This window comes from Sinohyriopsis cumingii, chromosome 7 (assembly GCF_028554795.1).
Source record: "Sinohyriopsis cumingii isolate HCF-2022 chromosome 7, ASM2855479v2, whole genome shotgun sequence".
In the NCBI taxonomy this organism is placed as follows: Eukaryota; Metazoa; Mollusca; class Bivalvia; order Unionida; family Unionidae; genus Sinohyriopsis; species Sinohyriopsis cumingii.
Window position 1 is genome coordinate 86,066,679 of NC_142967.1, and position 14,497 is coordinate 86,081,175.

General features: G+C 35.1%; 1 protein-coding gene across 2 annotated transcripts in view; it reads right to left on the reverse strand.

Moving 5' to 3' along the window:
- Nucleotides 1-8,144: 8,144 nt before the first annotated feature.
- Nucleotides 8,145-14,497, reverse strand: part of LOC149795664 (uncharacterized) — a 154,210-nt gene continuing 147,857 nt past the window's right edge. For both annotated transcript variants that reach the window (XM_089965505.1, XM_089965504.1), the window contains exons 29-30: nt 12,254-12,365; nt 8,145-11,179 (exon numbers count right to left, since the gene is read on the reverse strand). In XM_089965505.1, coding sequence (XP_089821631.1) covers nt 11,066-11,179; nt 12,254-12,365 — 226 coding nt within the window. In that variant the 3' untranslated portion in view covers nt 8,145-11,065. The remainder of the gene's footprint in view (nt 11,180-12,253; nt 12,366-14,497) is intronic.

Below are 14,497 nucleotides of genomic sequence, written 5' to 3' on the forward strand. Positions count from 1 at the left end.
CCACTCTATTAGAATCAGTGACGCAGCTTGGATGATTTGGGCTCCAATGCAACGCTTACCAAAGGGTCCCTGTATTCATAGGCCCTTATGCAAAGCTTACCAATGGGTCCCTGTATTCGTGGGCCCCGATGCAAAGCTTACCAATGGATCCCTGTATTCGTGGGCACCTATGCAAACTTACCAATGGGTCCCTGTATTTGTGGGCCCCTATGCAATGCCTATTCTTGCTATACGGTAGCTACGCCCTGCACAGAACGCAGCCTGTTATCGGAAGGGGCATAGGCCACGTGGCAAGATTATAATTGGATGCCTTAATCATGTTACAGCCAATGATATTTAACTTGATAAATTATTACAAAGGTTAACTAAGGTATTTAAATATGGATTGCTTCAAAAGGTTGGCATGGCCCAATAAATGTGGTATTTATAAATAAATTCTTCATTTACATTATACAATTAAGAACACAAAAGACAAAATAAACAATAAAACTAATGGCGAAATGGCTAATAAAATTCTTAGAAATATAATATGATTTTTTTTCCAAAGCATATTTTTTTAAAATTTTATTTTTAAAGTGTCCAAAGTATAACTATTTTTCATGAGCAATATGCTTCGAGTACTTTTTAGTAATCATTAAAAAAAATCCTGAAATTGTGTCAAACGTTTGCGAATTAGAAACATCTTTGCTAAATCGATTTACGTACATTTACAAATTTAACAACCAAACTAAATGTCCAAATATAGAACAACACCACCACGACAAAAGCAGGGGCTGATCCATTAATATCATTGAAGGGAAGAAGGCGTAACCAATTAGGCAGTGAATCTGAGGGCTGGAAACCCTGGTTGGGGATCCAGGCACCAAAGCCCAAGACGCTTTGGCATTTAAGCGTTTCCAGGGCGTAATTTTAATTATCTAACCGTAAAGAAATGGACCAGAAAGAGCATAATAGTCTCACATCTAACTGTAAAGAAATGGACCAGACAGGGCCTTGTAGATTCACGTCTAACTGTAAAGAAATGGACCATGCAGGGCCTTGTAGATTCACGTCTAACTGTAAAGTATTAGGACTCTATGGCATTAAACTAAGTAACAGAAAAGACAGAAAACCAACAAAGTTTTGTAAAATTCAACAAAGAATTTATGTCCTTAGAATACAAAGTGAAAAATGTAAAAAGAACTTACGGTATTGCGAATTATTTTCCAAATAGTCATAGAATTTCTAACATGTCTTAATGATTAAAGGTCTGAATAAACTTCAGTTGTATTACAAAATAAATCCAACGTTGAAATCGTCGATGTGCCACTGATGGACTGTGTCGTAATGATGTGCCAAGTATATTGCTAAATCACAAAAATACAATCCAAGAATAAATCCTTATTTGAATTTCACTATAAATCGAAGTTTCTATTTTCAAAAATTACATTTTTGAACACTTTGCGTTTCCAGAGAAGAATCACTAGAATTAAATAATTTGAATAACTAAATTCCAGCCTTAATCAAGCATTGGACACAACAACCATACAACTGCATCTACTCAGATCTTACAGCGCTCTCCGTTACGGATCACTGCCATCTCACCTCTGTCTGCGCCGATTCTAATCTCGGATTCAGCCAATGAGGGTATGTGAGAAAGCTTGCCAGCAGCTTCTCGTGGGTCGGTGGTTCTTTCCGGGGTTTTCCCGGGTTCTTCCTCCACCATTAATACTGGCCGCCATGTATAGCCTATCGTGTGCTGAAAAATGTCGTTAAACCCCACAACAACAACAACAACAATTAACATGTTCTAAAATAAACTATTAAATAACGGAAAATTTCATTCTGGAAGGTCGCAAATGTTTACAGTATAAAATCTTAGTCATAATTAGATGGTCTGTTACTAAAATTATAATATAAAATGTGGTAAACAACAGGTAGATCCGGCATTTCACAGGGTATTTTCAATGTTCTGGACTCACACTGAGATACAAATTTTGTTTACAAAACCAAACCCAATGATTCAGGTCAGGAAGAAAATGAATTTGATTTGGACAAGGTCAGGTCCAAATGGCAATTATCCTTCGACATGGGTTTGTCAAGTTTCTTTTCTATAATTCTTAAACGTTTGTCGATAACCCTCAGGAACCATTGCAAAATGGCAATGTGCATTTCACTTGCCAGCTCTTATTTTTCAGATGAGCATGTTGTAATTCCAGCAAACAAATAAATTGAAAAAATAAATTCCAACCCTAAATGAGATAATACACACTACAATAAGACTGATATCTGCTTCAGATGTTATTGCAGGAATAAATAATTTTTCCTGTAAATTTTTTTTTTATACTGTCCTACCTGACCTAGGTCACAATTGCAATTTCTATATAAAAAATGACCTAATGGAAAATTTCACTCTAGAAGGTTCCAAATGTTTACAAGATAAAACCGTCATTATAACTAGAAGGTCTGTTACTATAATTGTAATAAAAAACATGGCAAACAATGTCTTTGACTCGGATCAAGATAATTCTAATATTCATCCTTCATTCAGAAAAAGGTAAACAATGTTGTTTAGAAAACTGTCACCGATTTTCGACAAGGTCAGCTACGAAATCCTACATAACCCACACCATATCGTGAAATATATATATATATATATATATATATATATATATATATATATATATATATATATATATATATATATATATATATATATATAATATAACTATGCAAATAAAATACACATAACACTTACACCCTGGAAGAAGAAACACAACCAAATTCTATTCACTTTCTTTCATTTCATCTTAAAGCACCGCAGCTTTACAATAAATTAACTTTAATGAATTTCTCCGTAGAACATTTAAAATCAAATGCTTAAAGTTCTGCATCTGGTGTTCATAAGGTTGCCATTGCAGTTATTCCTTCCAGAGTAGCAACACCACGTTTGTAAAGTTAATAATGTTCCATAGTTTTTTCTTTTCGTGCCCCATGTGAATGTTCTATTCCATGATTCATTCCATGAATCTATAAGTCTCTCTGGCATTTTGATTTCTTTAACAAAACAAGATGCATCTACTAATTTCTGTCAGCCAGTCTCATAAGAATCATGCTAATCTGCAGCCTTGAACTTAGCACCATTGGAATAGTACATAAATCCAAAGGATTTGCCAGTCTATAAGACGATACTTTTTGACCAGAAAATCTTAGCTTCGTCTTATATTCCGAATCGGCTAATATATGGATTACGTCATCCGAATAATTTTATCATGTCACGTAATTTTTCCCAAAGAAAAAAAAATCTCCAATAAGTACGAAAAAAAAATGTGTAAAAAAATATTTAATTTTAGGGAAGAGATCCTGTATGAAAAAAATAGAGGACCCCACATTAAGTATTTTAAACAATTACATGATCGTCAGTATTAAAAATTAACGTACATCAGAAGAATTGTGCTAAAGCAGCATGCACTAGTAATATATGTTGTTTAAATTTGATTACATATATGTGCGTTAGAATTAACACGTTTGAAGATGAATAACCATAACAAAGATATTCCATCACATTTTTCTTCTTGCACCTCATGATCAAATAAAATGTATGCCCCATTATATGAGAGAGAGAGAGAGAGAGAGAGAGAGAGAGAGAGAGAGAGAGAGATGTATTGATGATTGTCTTTCACTTACCTGATGACTGATTTTAGTCATGTGTAAGTGCAGTACTATATTCCATTAACAAATAATACCACTGGGTAAGCAATTCCTTTTAGTTTTGGCTACCACCACCATTGTCCAAGAAGCATGTAATTTTGTTGTGGCATTTATATGCTACAGCTGTAGTCAGGTTGTCCAAGCTAACACTTTTTTGAGGTCAAGATTCAGCAGACCAGATCAGATTAGTAAGGCTGCCAATAGGGAAATGAGGCTACTGTTATGTATATTTAACTTAATTGTTTGTCTGTTAGATTTAAACAAGAATTTTTTATTCCATTACATGCTACCGTAATTTAATTTTGTCTACTGGATTTGATATTGTCCAGAATAGAGTTCATTTCTGACTGATATTTTTTTTAAATTTTATTTTCGACGTAAACAACTAATAAATGATATTTTGTGTCTTTTCGCTGGCCTTGTTTCACAATCAATTACAGTTTTAGTAAACAACTTTTTATAAAAAGATTTTTTAATTCTTTCCCAGAGTAAGAATCATTAAGTTCAGCCAAGGTCATACCTGGAGTACATGATATGAATCATGTGTTTATTGCTAACAAGCTTCTATTTGTTCCAGAAGAATGAACTCTTGACCCCCATCGGGGAATCTATTTTGCGTTGTAGCTAGTTTTAAAGTTGATGTTATGTAAAGAATTCTAGCAGTTGTGCTTTAACACTTGAGACATCAAGATGTTTTATGTTGAGTCCAGTTTGGGCCGAGTTTTTTTATTTTCTTCAAATTATTGAAATTCAAGTGCTTCTTTTCCGTGTAAATACATAAGTGTTCTGATAATTCTTGGGCAAAGACATTCCCTGGAAATTATACAGAATTAAAAAAATTGGAATAATATTTTCTGTGATTCAACAAGAGACTGTTGACACATCAGTACAACGCCGACTATTACAGACACCATCGTCTTCCGTTGGGATTTAAACTGATTCACTTAGAACGTTTTATAGATAGGACTCTTTTCTGTTACTTATTTCAAGAGCATAGACTTGCAACACTACCCATAGGGTATTATGAATATGGTACCATATAATGAAAGGAACTGCTGGTTACTCATGTAAATTTCTCAACCAGTGACATCTTTTTAACTTGCTGATAGAACTATCAGCAATTTAAGTATGAGGAAAGATCAGATACATTTGCCGCCTAAGTACAGGATGAATACATGCACCTTCAAAAATAATCGTATGTGTTGGGAATGGAGAGGTCATTGTATATGCCAAGAAAATTAGACTATGTAAAATAGTTATTCTTGGCACTTAACCTAAACGGAGTCTATATGGATATAAATATTGTGAATATTTAAACTTTGAAGGAGTATGGTATGTATTTTCTTACTTTACATTCACTGTTTAATTTATAAATGTTTTCTCTCTTTGACAAAAGCTTCAGCTAAACAGGGGCAGTAAGGTACAAAAACAACAAAATCAAGAAAAGCAGAAATCACACTCACTCTCACATATCAGGTATATCAATATCTACTTGAACACTCACAAGTCAAATTGATCTGCTAACTGCACAGACCCAGATCCACTGCTGCATAATGCGCCAGTAGGCCTGGGTCGAAGCAGTCCAAAAACAAGGCACTTTTTTCTTCAAAATACGCTAAGAATAAAATACAAGTGTTACAAAATACAGTGTGAGAATTTCATAGTGTGCTATAATCTAGCTAAATCCCATTAAATTATTTGAACGTTGTTCGATTGCTGGCATGCAACATGACTGATGCCTGCTTTGGTAGAAATGGATAAAGTATTCCACTCAAAGAAAACTTTGGTACCAAGGAAAGAGATGTTGGAATTTTATACATCCAAAAATGGAAGGTATCTGAACTTTTAAGACAGATTTCTGCACCACAGAGAACACCCGTTTCAAGTGTCAAAATCTTATAAGAAATAAATGCACAAAAGGTACATGCACTGCTCGAGTTGTCGAAAAAAAAAGAGCTTGATTATGTCACAAGGCCGAGTCATGGCTTATTTATACGTCATATATACATAGGAAACTATTTTATGTCTCTGTGACAACAGTAGCATTGGACATGAAAAACCTATCTGAATTCATTGTTTTCTTTGGAGCAAAAATTCAAAAGTTATGATTTATTGAGGATTAATATAGTCACTGCAAACTGTCTCTTCTATTGCTAGTCCATAAAAATGGAATTTGATGCAGACACTGTCAAGTTTGGACCAACTTACATCAACCAGTGACACTTTACTGCCACAGCTTTGGATTGATACATCTACCATGCAGTTGTATTGCAAAGGTCAATCTTTTAGGTGTCTAATGAAGTGATGATTTTGCTAATTTTGTTTTGGCATGAACTAAGAAATGTTCTAATTTTGTAAGATATGTTTGGGGTAACTTATTGCTGGCAGTGAGAAAGTTTTATCTACTGAATATACTCACTTAGGAGTCAAATTAAACGACTAAACTATACAGACCTAGATGTGCCACCATCGCATTATGTGTCAGCAGATCTAAGGGTCTATGTTGTTTGCATTTGGACCTGACTTATAAGTGAGTATATATGGTATAGTATGCATTTACAACGGTAATGACTTATAAGTGAGTAAATACTGTATATTTCGCATTTACAATGTTAATATTAGGGCCCTGGGTGGCCGAGTGATCTAGAACACTCACCTTTATGGATCAATGTCATCTTACCTATGTCCGGGTTGAGACTCGGGCTTGACCAATGTGGGTATGCAAGAAAGATTGCCAGTAGTTTCCCGTGAGTAGTGGTTCTTACTGGGTTTTCCTGGGTTCTTCGACTACAAGTTATACTGGCTGCCAAATATAGCCTATCATGTGCTGAAAAATGGCATTAAACCCACAGCAACAACAACGTCGTTCTTAAGATGGGATATATTTATAGGTTGGTGAACAATGTTTTATTATGAAGAGGAACTTATATGAGTGCTCATTTCAAATGAAATTTATAATTCTAGTAGAATAAATTCTAAAATAATCATAAAAGCTTGATTCTGTTGTTGTTGTTGTTGTTGTGGGGTTTAACGCCATTTTTCAGCACGATAGGCTATACATGGCGGCCAGTATTAATGGTGGAGGAAGAACCCGGAAAACCCCGGAAAGAACCACCGACCCACGAGAAGCTACTGGCAGGCTTTCTCACATGCCCACATTGGCTGAATCTTAGACTTGAACCGCCGCAGACAGAGGTGAGATGGCAGTGATCCGTAACGAAGAGCGCTTTAGACCACTCGGCCACTTGGGGCCCCAGCTTGATTCTGTTAAATCATATTAAGATATAAACAACAATAACAACAAAAAAAATCTTGGAAAACTGCATAAGTATAATCAGAAATTGAATTTGGAACTGCTAAAAATTACATGCTTACAGCTGTGCTGTCGCAGTATGACAAACTTTTATATTATGACATACGTGATATTTTCTAATTTAACATACAAAAATTAAACTATGGTTAAAACATACTTGTTATACTGATAATGTCAAGTGTTATACCATACTTGTCATACTGATAATGTCAAGTGATATACCATACCTGTCATACTGATAATGTCAAGTGTTATACCATACTTGTCATACTGATAATGTCAAGTGTTATACCATACTTGTCATACTGATAATGTCAAGTTATACCATACTTGTCATACTGATAATGTCAAGTGTTATACCATACTTGTCATACTGATAATGTCAAGTGTTATACCATACCTGTCATACTGATAATGTCATGTGTTATACCATATGTCATACTGATAATGTCAAGTGTTATACCATACCTGTCATACTGATGTCAAGTGTCATACTATACTTGTCATACTAATAATGTCAAGTGTTATACCATACTTGTCATACTGATAATGTCAAGTGTTATACCATACTTGTCATATTGATAATGTCAAGTGTTATACCATAATATGTTACATAATTTAAAGCAACTATAATACCCAAAACTGCTTAAGATACATGGTTGGGAATGAATAAAAGATTAAATATCCGATATGTCAATACATTTTATTTACTTCTGAACTGACATTTCTAATAAATATAGATATAGACATCATGATCTGTAAAATTAACTAATAATCCACTGTGATATATATATATATATATATATATATATATATATATATATATATATATATATATTGCAATCAATATACTGACTTGATATATTGCTTTAAGTTATACATATAATAATTACATACTGTGTACTGAATATGATACAAATTTACAATACAAATACCGGTAGTTAACATTTCACAAAGACATAAATTTCATAGATTCTTGTGCATTATGAATGAGGAGATCATTGTGAACTAATCTAGTAAACTCCAACAGATAAAACAGTATTATATCTAATAAAGTTATCTTACAAATATGAGATGAAAAGCTAGCCATGGAATTTATGTTAGTGCCCCATGCCCCACCTCCAAAATTTGAAGAGGGAGGAATACATCGGTATTGATGTTTTAAAAAAGAGCTTTACCAGCGAGTTTAATCTAGGGTTGCTTTGGCTTAGTGTTTTAATAAACACAAGTAGGTTTTTTAGTGACAAGGCAAAAGAAGTAAAGTGCATTGTCTATACGGATAGACATATAATCAAATGAAAAGTGATTGTTATCTTGTAGTTCTACCAAGGTGGGCTTGACAATAAATGTATTTTATTGGAATAAAAAACATCTACATACCAGACCTGCATTTTTCCCCCATCAATAGGCATATGCCTGAGTTGTTTTATTCCGATAATTCTGTGTAACTTTTTTTGCACCCACAGGAAGTATTACATTTTATTTATCTTCTTAAAATCAGCACAACTATGTACACCACTCAGGCACAGCATCTGATAGTGTGAAATTTTATAAAACATATCTTTCATTTAAAAGTCTACTTTTCATGAAGATACAAACATAAAAAATCCATCTATGAGTTTGATTCCTGAAATTTGCAAGAAAAACCTTCAGCAAAGGACACTACCAACAATAGGTATATTTGTTCCATCCCTCGACTGTTCTTTTAAAACAAGTTTAACTGATATTCTCAGTAATTAACTTCTCCAAAAGTGTGTGTATGTATATATATATATACATACTCTCACACACACACAAAATCATTTTAAGAAATAAATTAATAAATAGTGGGGTATACTGGTGTAATGCTTGGCAGATGCAGATTAAATTGTGAAGGGGGTTGGGATAGTTGACAATTAAAATGTTTGGATTCACATCACACGATACCACATGATAAAACTGTCACACCTGAATCTATCAACTCTTAGACTACTGCAGGTAAGTTAAATACTTCAGTTCTAATTTTCTGTATTGTTTCATATCCTAGGTACAAATTTTGTTAAGATTCCATATTTAGTGATGTGACAATGTTTTGTCCATCTCTTACTTTGTCATATTCTTTGACTTCCCCTTCTTTCATTATCACCCAGTCTTAATCTTTCTAGCTGAATCTACTTATGCCAGTTGTATTTGGAGTTAAATATATTGCACTTCTTATGCCAGTTGTATCTGGAGTTAAATATATTACACTCTGCTTATGCCAGTTGTATTTGGAGTTAAATATATTACACTCTGCTTATGCCAGTTGTATTTGGAGTTAAATACATTACACTCTGCTTATGCTAGTTGTATTTGGAGTTAAATACATTACACTGCTTATGCCAGTTGTATTTGGAGTGAAATACATTACACTGCTTATGCCAGTTGTATTTGGAGTGAAATACATTACATTGCTTATGCCAGTTGTATTTGAAGTTAAATATATTACACTCTGCTTATGCCAGTTGCATTTGGAGTTAAATACATTACACTGCTTATGCCAGTTGTATTTGGAGTGAAATACATTACACTGCTTATGCCAGTTGTATTTGGAGTGAAATACATTACACTGCTAATGCCAGTGGTATTTGGAGATAAATACATTACTCTTCTTATGTCAGTTGTATTTGGAGATAAATACATTACACTGCTTATGCCAGTTGTATTTGGAGTTAAATACATTACACTGCTTATGCCAGTTGTATTTGGAGTTAAATACATTACACTGCTTATGCCAGTTGTATTTGGAGTTAAATATATTGCACTTCTTATGCCAGTTGTATCTGGAGTTAAATACATTACACTGCTTATGCCAGTTGTATTTGGAGTTAAATACATTACACTGCTTATGCTAGTTGTATTTGGAGTGAAATACATTACACTGCTTATGCCAGTGGTATTTGGAGATAAATACATTACACTGCTTATGCCAGTTGTATTTGGAGTTAAATACATTACACTGCTTATGCCAGTTGTATTTGGAGATAAATACATTACTCTTCTTATGTCAGTTGTATTTGGATATAAATACATTACACTGCTTATGCCAGTTGTATTTGGAGTTAAATACATTACACTGCTTATGCCAGTTGTATTTGGAGTTAAATACGTTACACTGCTTATGCCAGTTGTATTTGGAGTTAAATACATTACACTCTGCTTATGCCAGTTGTATTTGGAGTGAAATACATTACACTGTTAATGCCAGTGGTATTTGGAGATAAATACATTACTCTTCTTATGTCAGTTGTATTTGGAGTTAAATATATTACACTGCTTATGCCAGTTGTATTTGGAGTTAAATACATTACACTGCTTATGCCAGTTGTATTTGGAGTTAAATACATTACAATTGGGTTCTTCCTTCACTAATTATACTGGCCACCACATATAGCCTATCTTGTGCTGAAAAATGGCGTTAAACCCTACAACAACAGAATAAAGTCACAATTTAAGCTTGTTACTCAGAATAAAGTCACAATTTAAGTGTTCATTCTGTTGTGCAATACTGCAATTTCCCTGAGATTTTTCTTATTCAGTTCATCCTTACAAGTGAGAAAATGGACTGAATTATTTTAATCTGTATCAATGTCAGCTGATGGGACCTAAATGAAACTGCAATACTTATTTAAAACCTGAAAGAAAATCATTACAAAATTTGACAATTTGTTTGGAAAAGACTGATTCTGCATGAAGTTTTATTCCTTTAAGTTGGCTATGTTTCAGCTTTTTATACTCTTGGAAGAAACCTTGTACAAAATTTTAAAGCCTTTATTTAAAAGTCTAACAGTAAGACTGATTTAATTTAATACGTTTTATCTTTGAGGGCCTTGACAGACAAAACAATTAAATTGTTCATAAATTTATTTTAAATAAGCACAAATAAATGAATCTTAACAGCAGATAGTAGAGTGCTTTGTTCAACAGACAGACAGACAAAATTGTCCACAGGAAAAATGACTGTCACTTATGATGTATATGCAGACAACCTAAGCAGAAATGTGAGATTGGTGTCACACCATTAGCCTATTATTATGAGGATATTCAGCTACCAAGTGGAAGCTGCAACACCAAGTCTTTAACTTTTTGAGCAAGTCCTTCACAAATAGACTTCTCTGCTTCTAAAGTCTCTGTAAGGGAAGCAATTTCTTCCATGAGCTGAAAAAGAAAATGAAAAATAAAACTTTAAAAGGGGAGATAACTTCTGGATGTTTTGATAACACTGATATTCCAAAAAGGGAGGCACACAAGTCCAAAAAGGGAGACCCAAGGGGCCAAGCCCAGAAAGGCATCTGATTACTAGAGGTGGAGACCAATGGCTGTAGAGTAGGAGGGACCGACAACACCTTCTCCTGCATGGTGGACTCTTAGCTCTGAGAAAAATTATGCACAAGTTGCTGAACCAGCTCTGAGAAGAACAACATCTGAACATGAGTGGGATCCAGAAAGCCTCTCCAGACTGGAAAGAATCATAGTGTCTTAAGGCACAGAAGACTTTGGACACAGGTCTGTGGAAGAAGGTGGTATACTTCGTTCACCACCTTATCGAATAACTAGATTTCCTTCTCCTCCAACACCCAATGTGACAGGTAGGCTGGGGCCAGGCTCCCTAAAAGAAGGTAAGGACCCACCACAGCCAGCTCCTCTGGGCACTCAGTGAGTCACTAGGATGGAAAGGGTGCATGTTTTGTTTGTCCCATTACCATTCATAGGGAATAACAGGACTAATGTTACTTGTCCTCTGAGGTCTGTAAGATCACTGATCCCTTCTTGACAGCCTCTGATGGAGGAGAGTGGAGGGCTGTCTCTTGTTTTGTTGGATAAGACTGGAGGTGATGGCACAGCTCATGGCCTGTCATGCCCCTCCTTTCCCCATTAAAACCAAGGCCATATTGAAGGTCAGATCAGCACCAACTATGTACATATCATTAAGAAATCTTTTAACAAAAACTACATGTTTATGTAACCATCCATTCATAAGGAGTAGCAATAACAAGATTTTCAAATCTGGCCACCATGGTGACTGCAATGGCTGTCCAAGGGGCACCATTTTCATTTAGGTCCAACTAGACCATGGGATGGATGTGTATGTCAAGATTAATGGCAATCCTTAAATTAGTTAAGGAAAAAGTAACAAAAACAAACTTGTGCTAAAGGAAAGGTCAAGGTCTGGGCTCATGAACCTTGATGTGGTATATGAATTAAACAATCAATCACTAATAACATATTCACCTCAGTTAGCTCCTGTTGGACTACTGCAACATCATCATCTGGTTTGGTGTTATCTTTGGCCCCTTGTTCTTGTAACCATGCACACAGCTGTTCCTTTTGCTTCTGCAGTTTTCTGCATAACAAATTACAAGTTTTATATAATGGTACAAAACTGTATTAAATACCATAAACAATGACCAGTCCAACTCTTTTGAAGAATCAATAGACATGTCAACCTATGAGTATGCTTACCATGAATCCTAGAATAAAAGCTTTGGAGAAAGAAAAAAAAAACTCAACCCAGGGACATCTCTAAACTTAGATAGGACCATCCTTTGTTCTATGTGAGCTGCCCATTAGTTTTCTTTTTATTAAACAAGTCTGATCTAATTTGTCTCTAAGAAACCTTAAACATGCTTTTCATGGAGACGTTCTTGAAAGACAATGGTAAATTATTCGTATTAAGTACACTGCTGGAGTGCCATTTGAAGCTACCTCCACCTTTTTAAGATTGTAGCTACCTCCACCTTATGAAGATTGTAGCTACCTCCACCTTATGAAGATTGTAGCTACCTCCACCTTATAAAGACTGTAGCTACCTCCACCTGATGAAGATTGTACCTACCTCCACCTTCTTAAGATTGTAGCTACCTCCACCTTATGAAGATTGTAGCTACCTCCACCTGATGAAGATTGTAGCTACCTCCACCTTATGAAGATTGTAGCTACCTCCACCTTTTTAAGATTGTAGCTACCTCCACCTTATAAAGACTGTAGCTACCTCCACCTTATAAAGACTGTAGCTACCTCCACCTTATGAAGACTGTAGCTACCTCCACCTTATGAAGATTGTAGCTACCTCCACCTGATGAAGATTGTAGCTACCTCCACCTTATGAAGATTGTAGCTACCTCCACCTGATGAAGATTGTAGCTACCTCCACCTTATGAAGACTGTAGCTACCTCCACCTTATAAAGATTGTAGCTACCACCACCTGATGAAGATTGTAGCTACCTCCACCTGATGAAGATTGTAGCTACCTCCATCTTATGAAGACTGTAGCTACCTCCACCTGATGAAGACTAGCTACCTCCACCTGATGAAGATTGTCGCTACCTCCACCTTATAAAGACTGTAGCTACCTCCACCTTATGAAGACTGTAGCTACCGCCACCTTATGAAGATTGTAGCTACCTCCACCTTATGAAGATTGTAGCTACCTCCACCTTATGAAGATTGTAGCTACCTCCACCTGATGACGATTGTAGCTACCTCCACCTTATGAAGATTGTAGCTACCTCCACCTTATGAAGATCATCAGATTTCTTGTGTCAATTTTGTGTACAAAGCGAAGTACATAACTGATGAATGGGGAACAGTAATATTTCTGTTCTCTTTATTTCACTAGTTACCTTTAATAGCACTTACTTATCTTGCATGAATAATAATGAACTGTCCCTTGCTTGTGATGACTGGTAATGTATCATTATTCAAATATACAAGAACTTTTGTGTGATTTCCAAGTCAGGGAAGTTGTTTTGACTCGATGTGAAAAATGATCTGCTACTATAAATGGGAGATTATGTTTGAGAATAAAGTTGGCAACCTGTGTCTTGACATGTGTATCTTATTTGGATGCAGATTGAGTGAACATTCATTTAAGTGATGGCATTTTTGCTGTCATTTTTAATATGCTTGCATGAGAGGGGTTTCTGCATGACGTGTAATGTTATTCTTCCCACTGTAGTAGATTTTAAAACCAGTTTTATCAGAATGGTAAAATGTATATTCATGTACTTTTAATTCCAAACACTGAAATTCCTCCTTTCATCCATCACTGAATTTCAGGAAATATATCAGTTACTTAGATTTTGGTGTTCTAGCACTGGGAGACAAGAGATGCTTAACATACTGACAAACTGTAAACAATGACGCTAAACCATCTTTTTATGCAGCTTGAGCTATTTAGTAATCCACCCATAATCAAATAACATCTTTAATCCCTGTCCAAATTACTGCTGATAACACTTGGTAGCCATGTCTACATCTGTTAGAAATTAAAATCTGTCTCACATGCAGCATGCCCTAAATCTGTTAGAAATGAAAATCTGTCTCACATACAGGATGCCCTACATCTGTTAGAAATTAAAATCTGTCTCTCATGCAGCATGCCCTAAATTTGTTAGAAATGAAAATCTACCTCACATGCAGCATGCCCTAAATCTGTTAGAAATTAAAATCTCTACCTCACATGCAGCATGCCC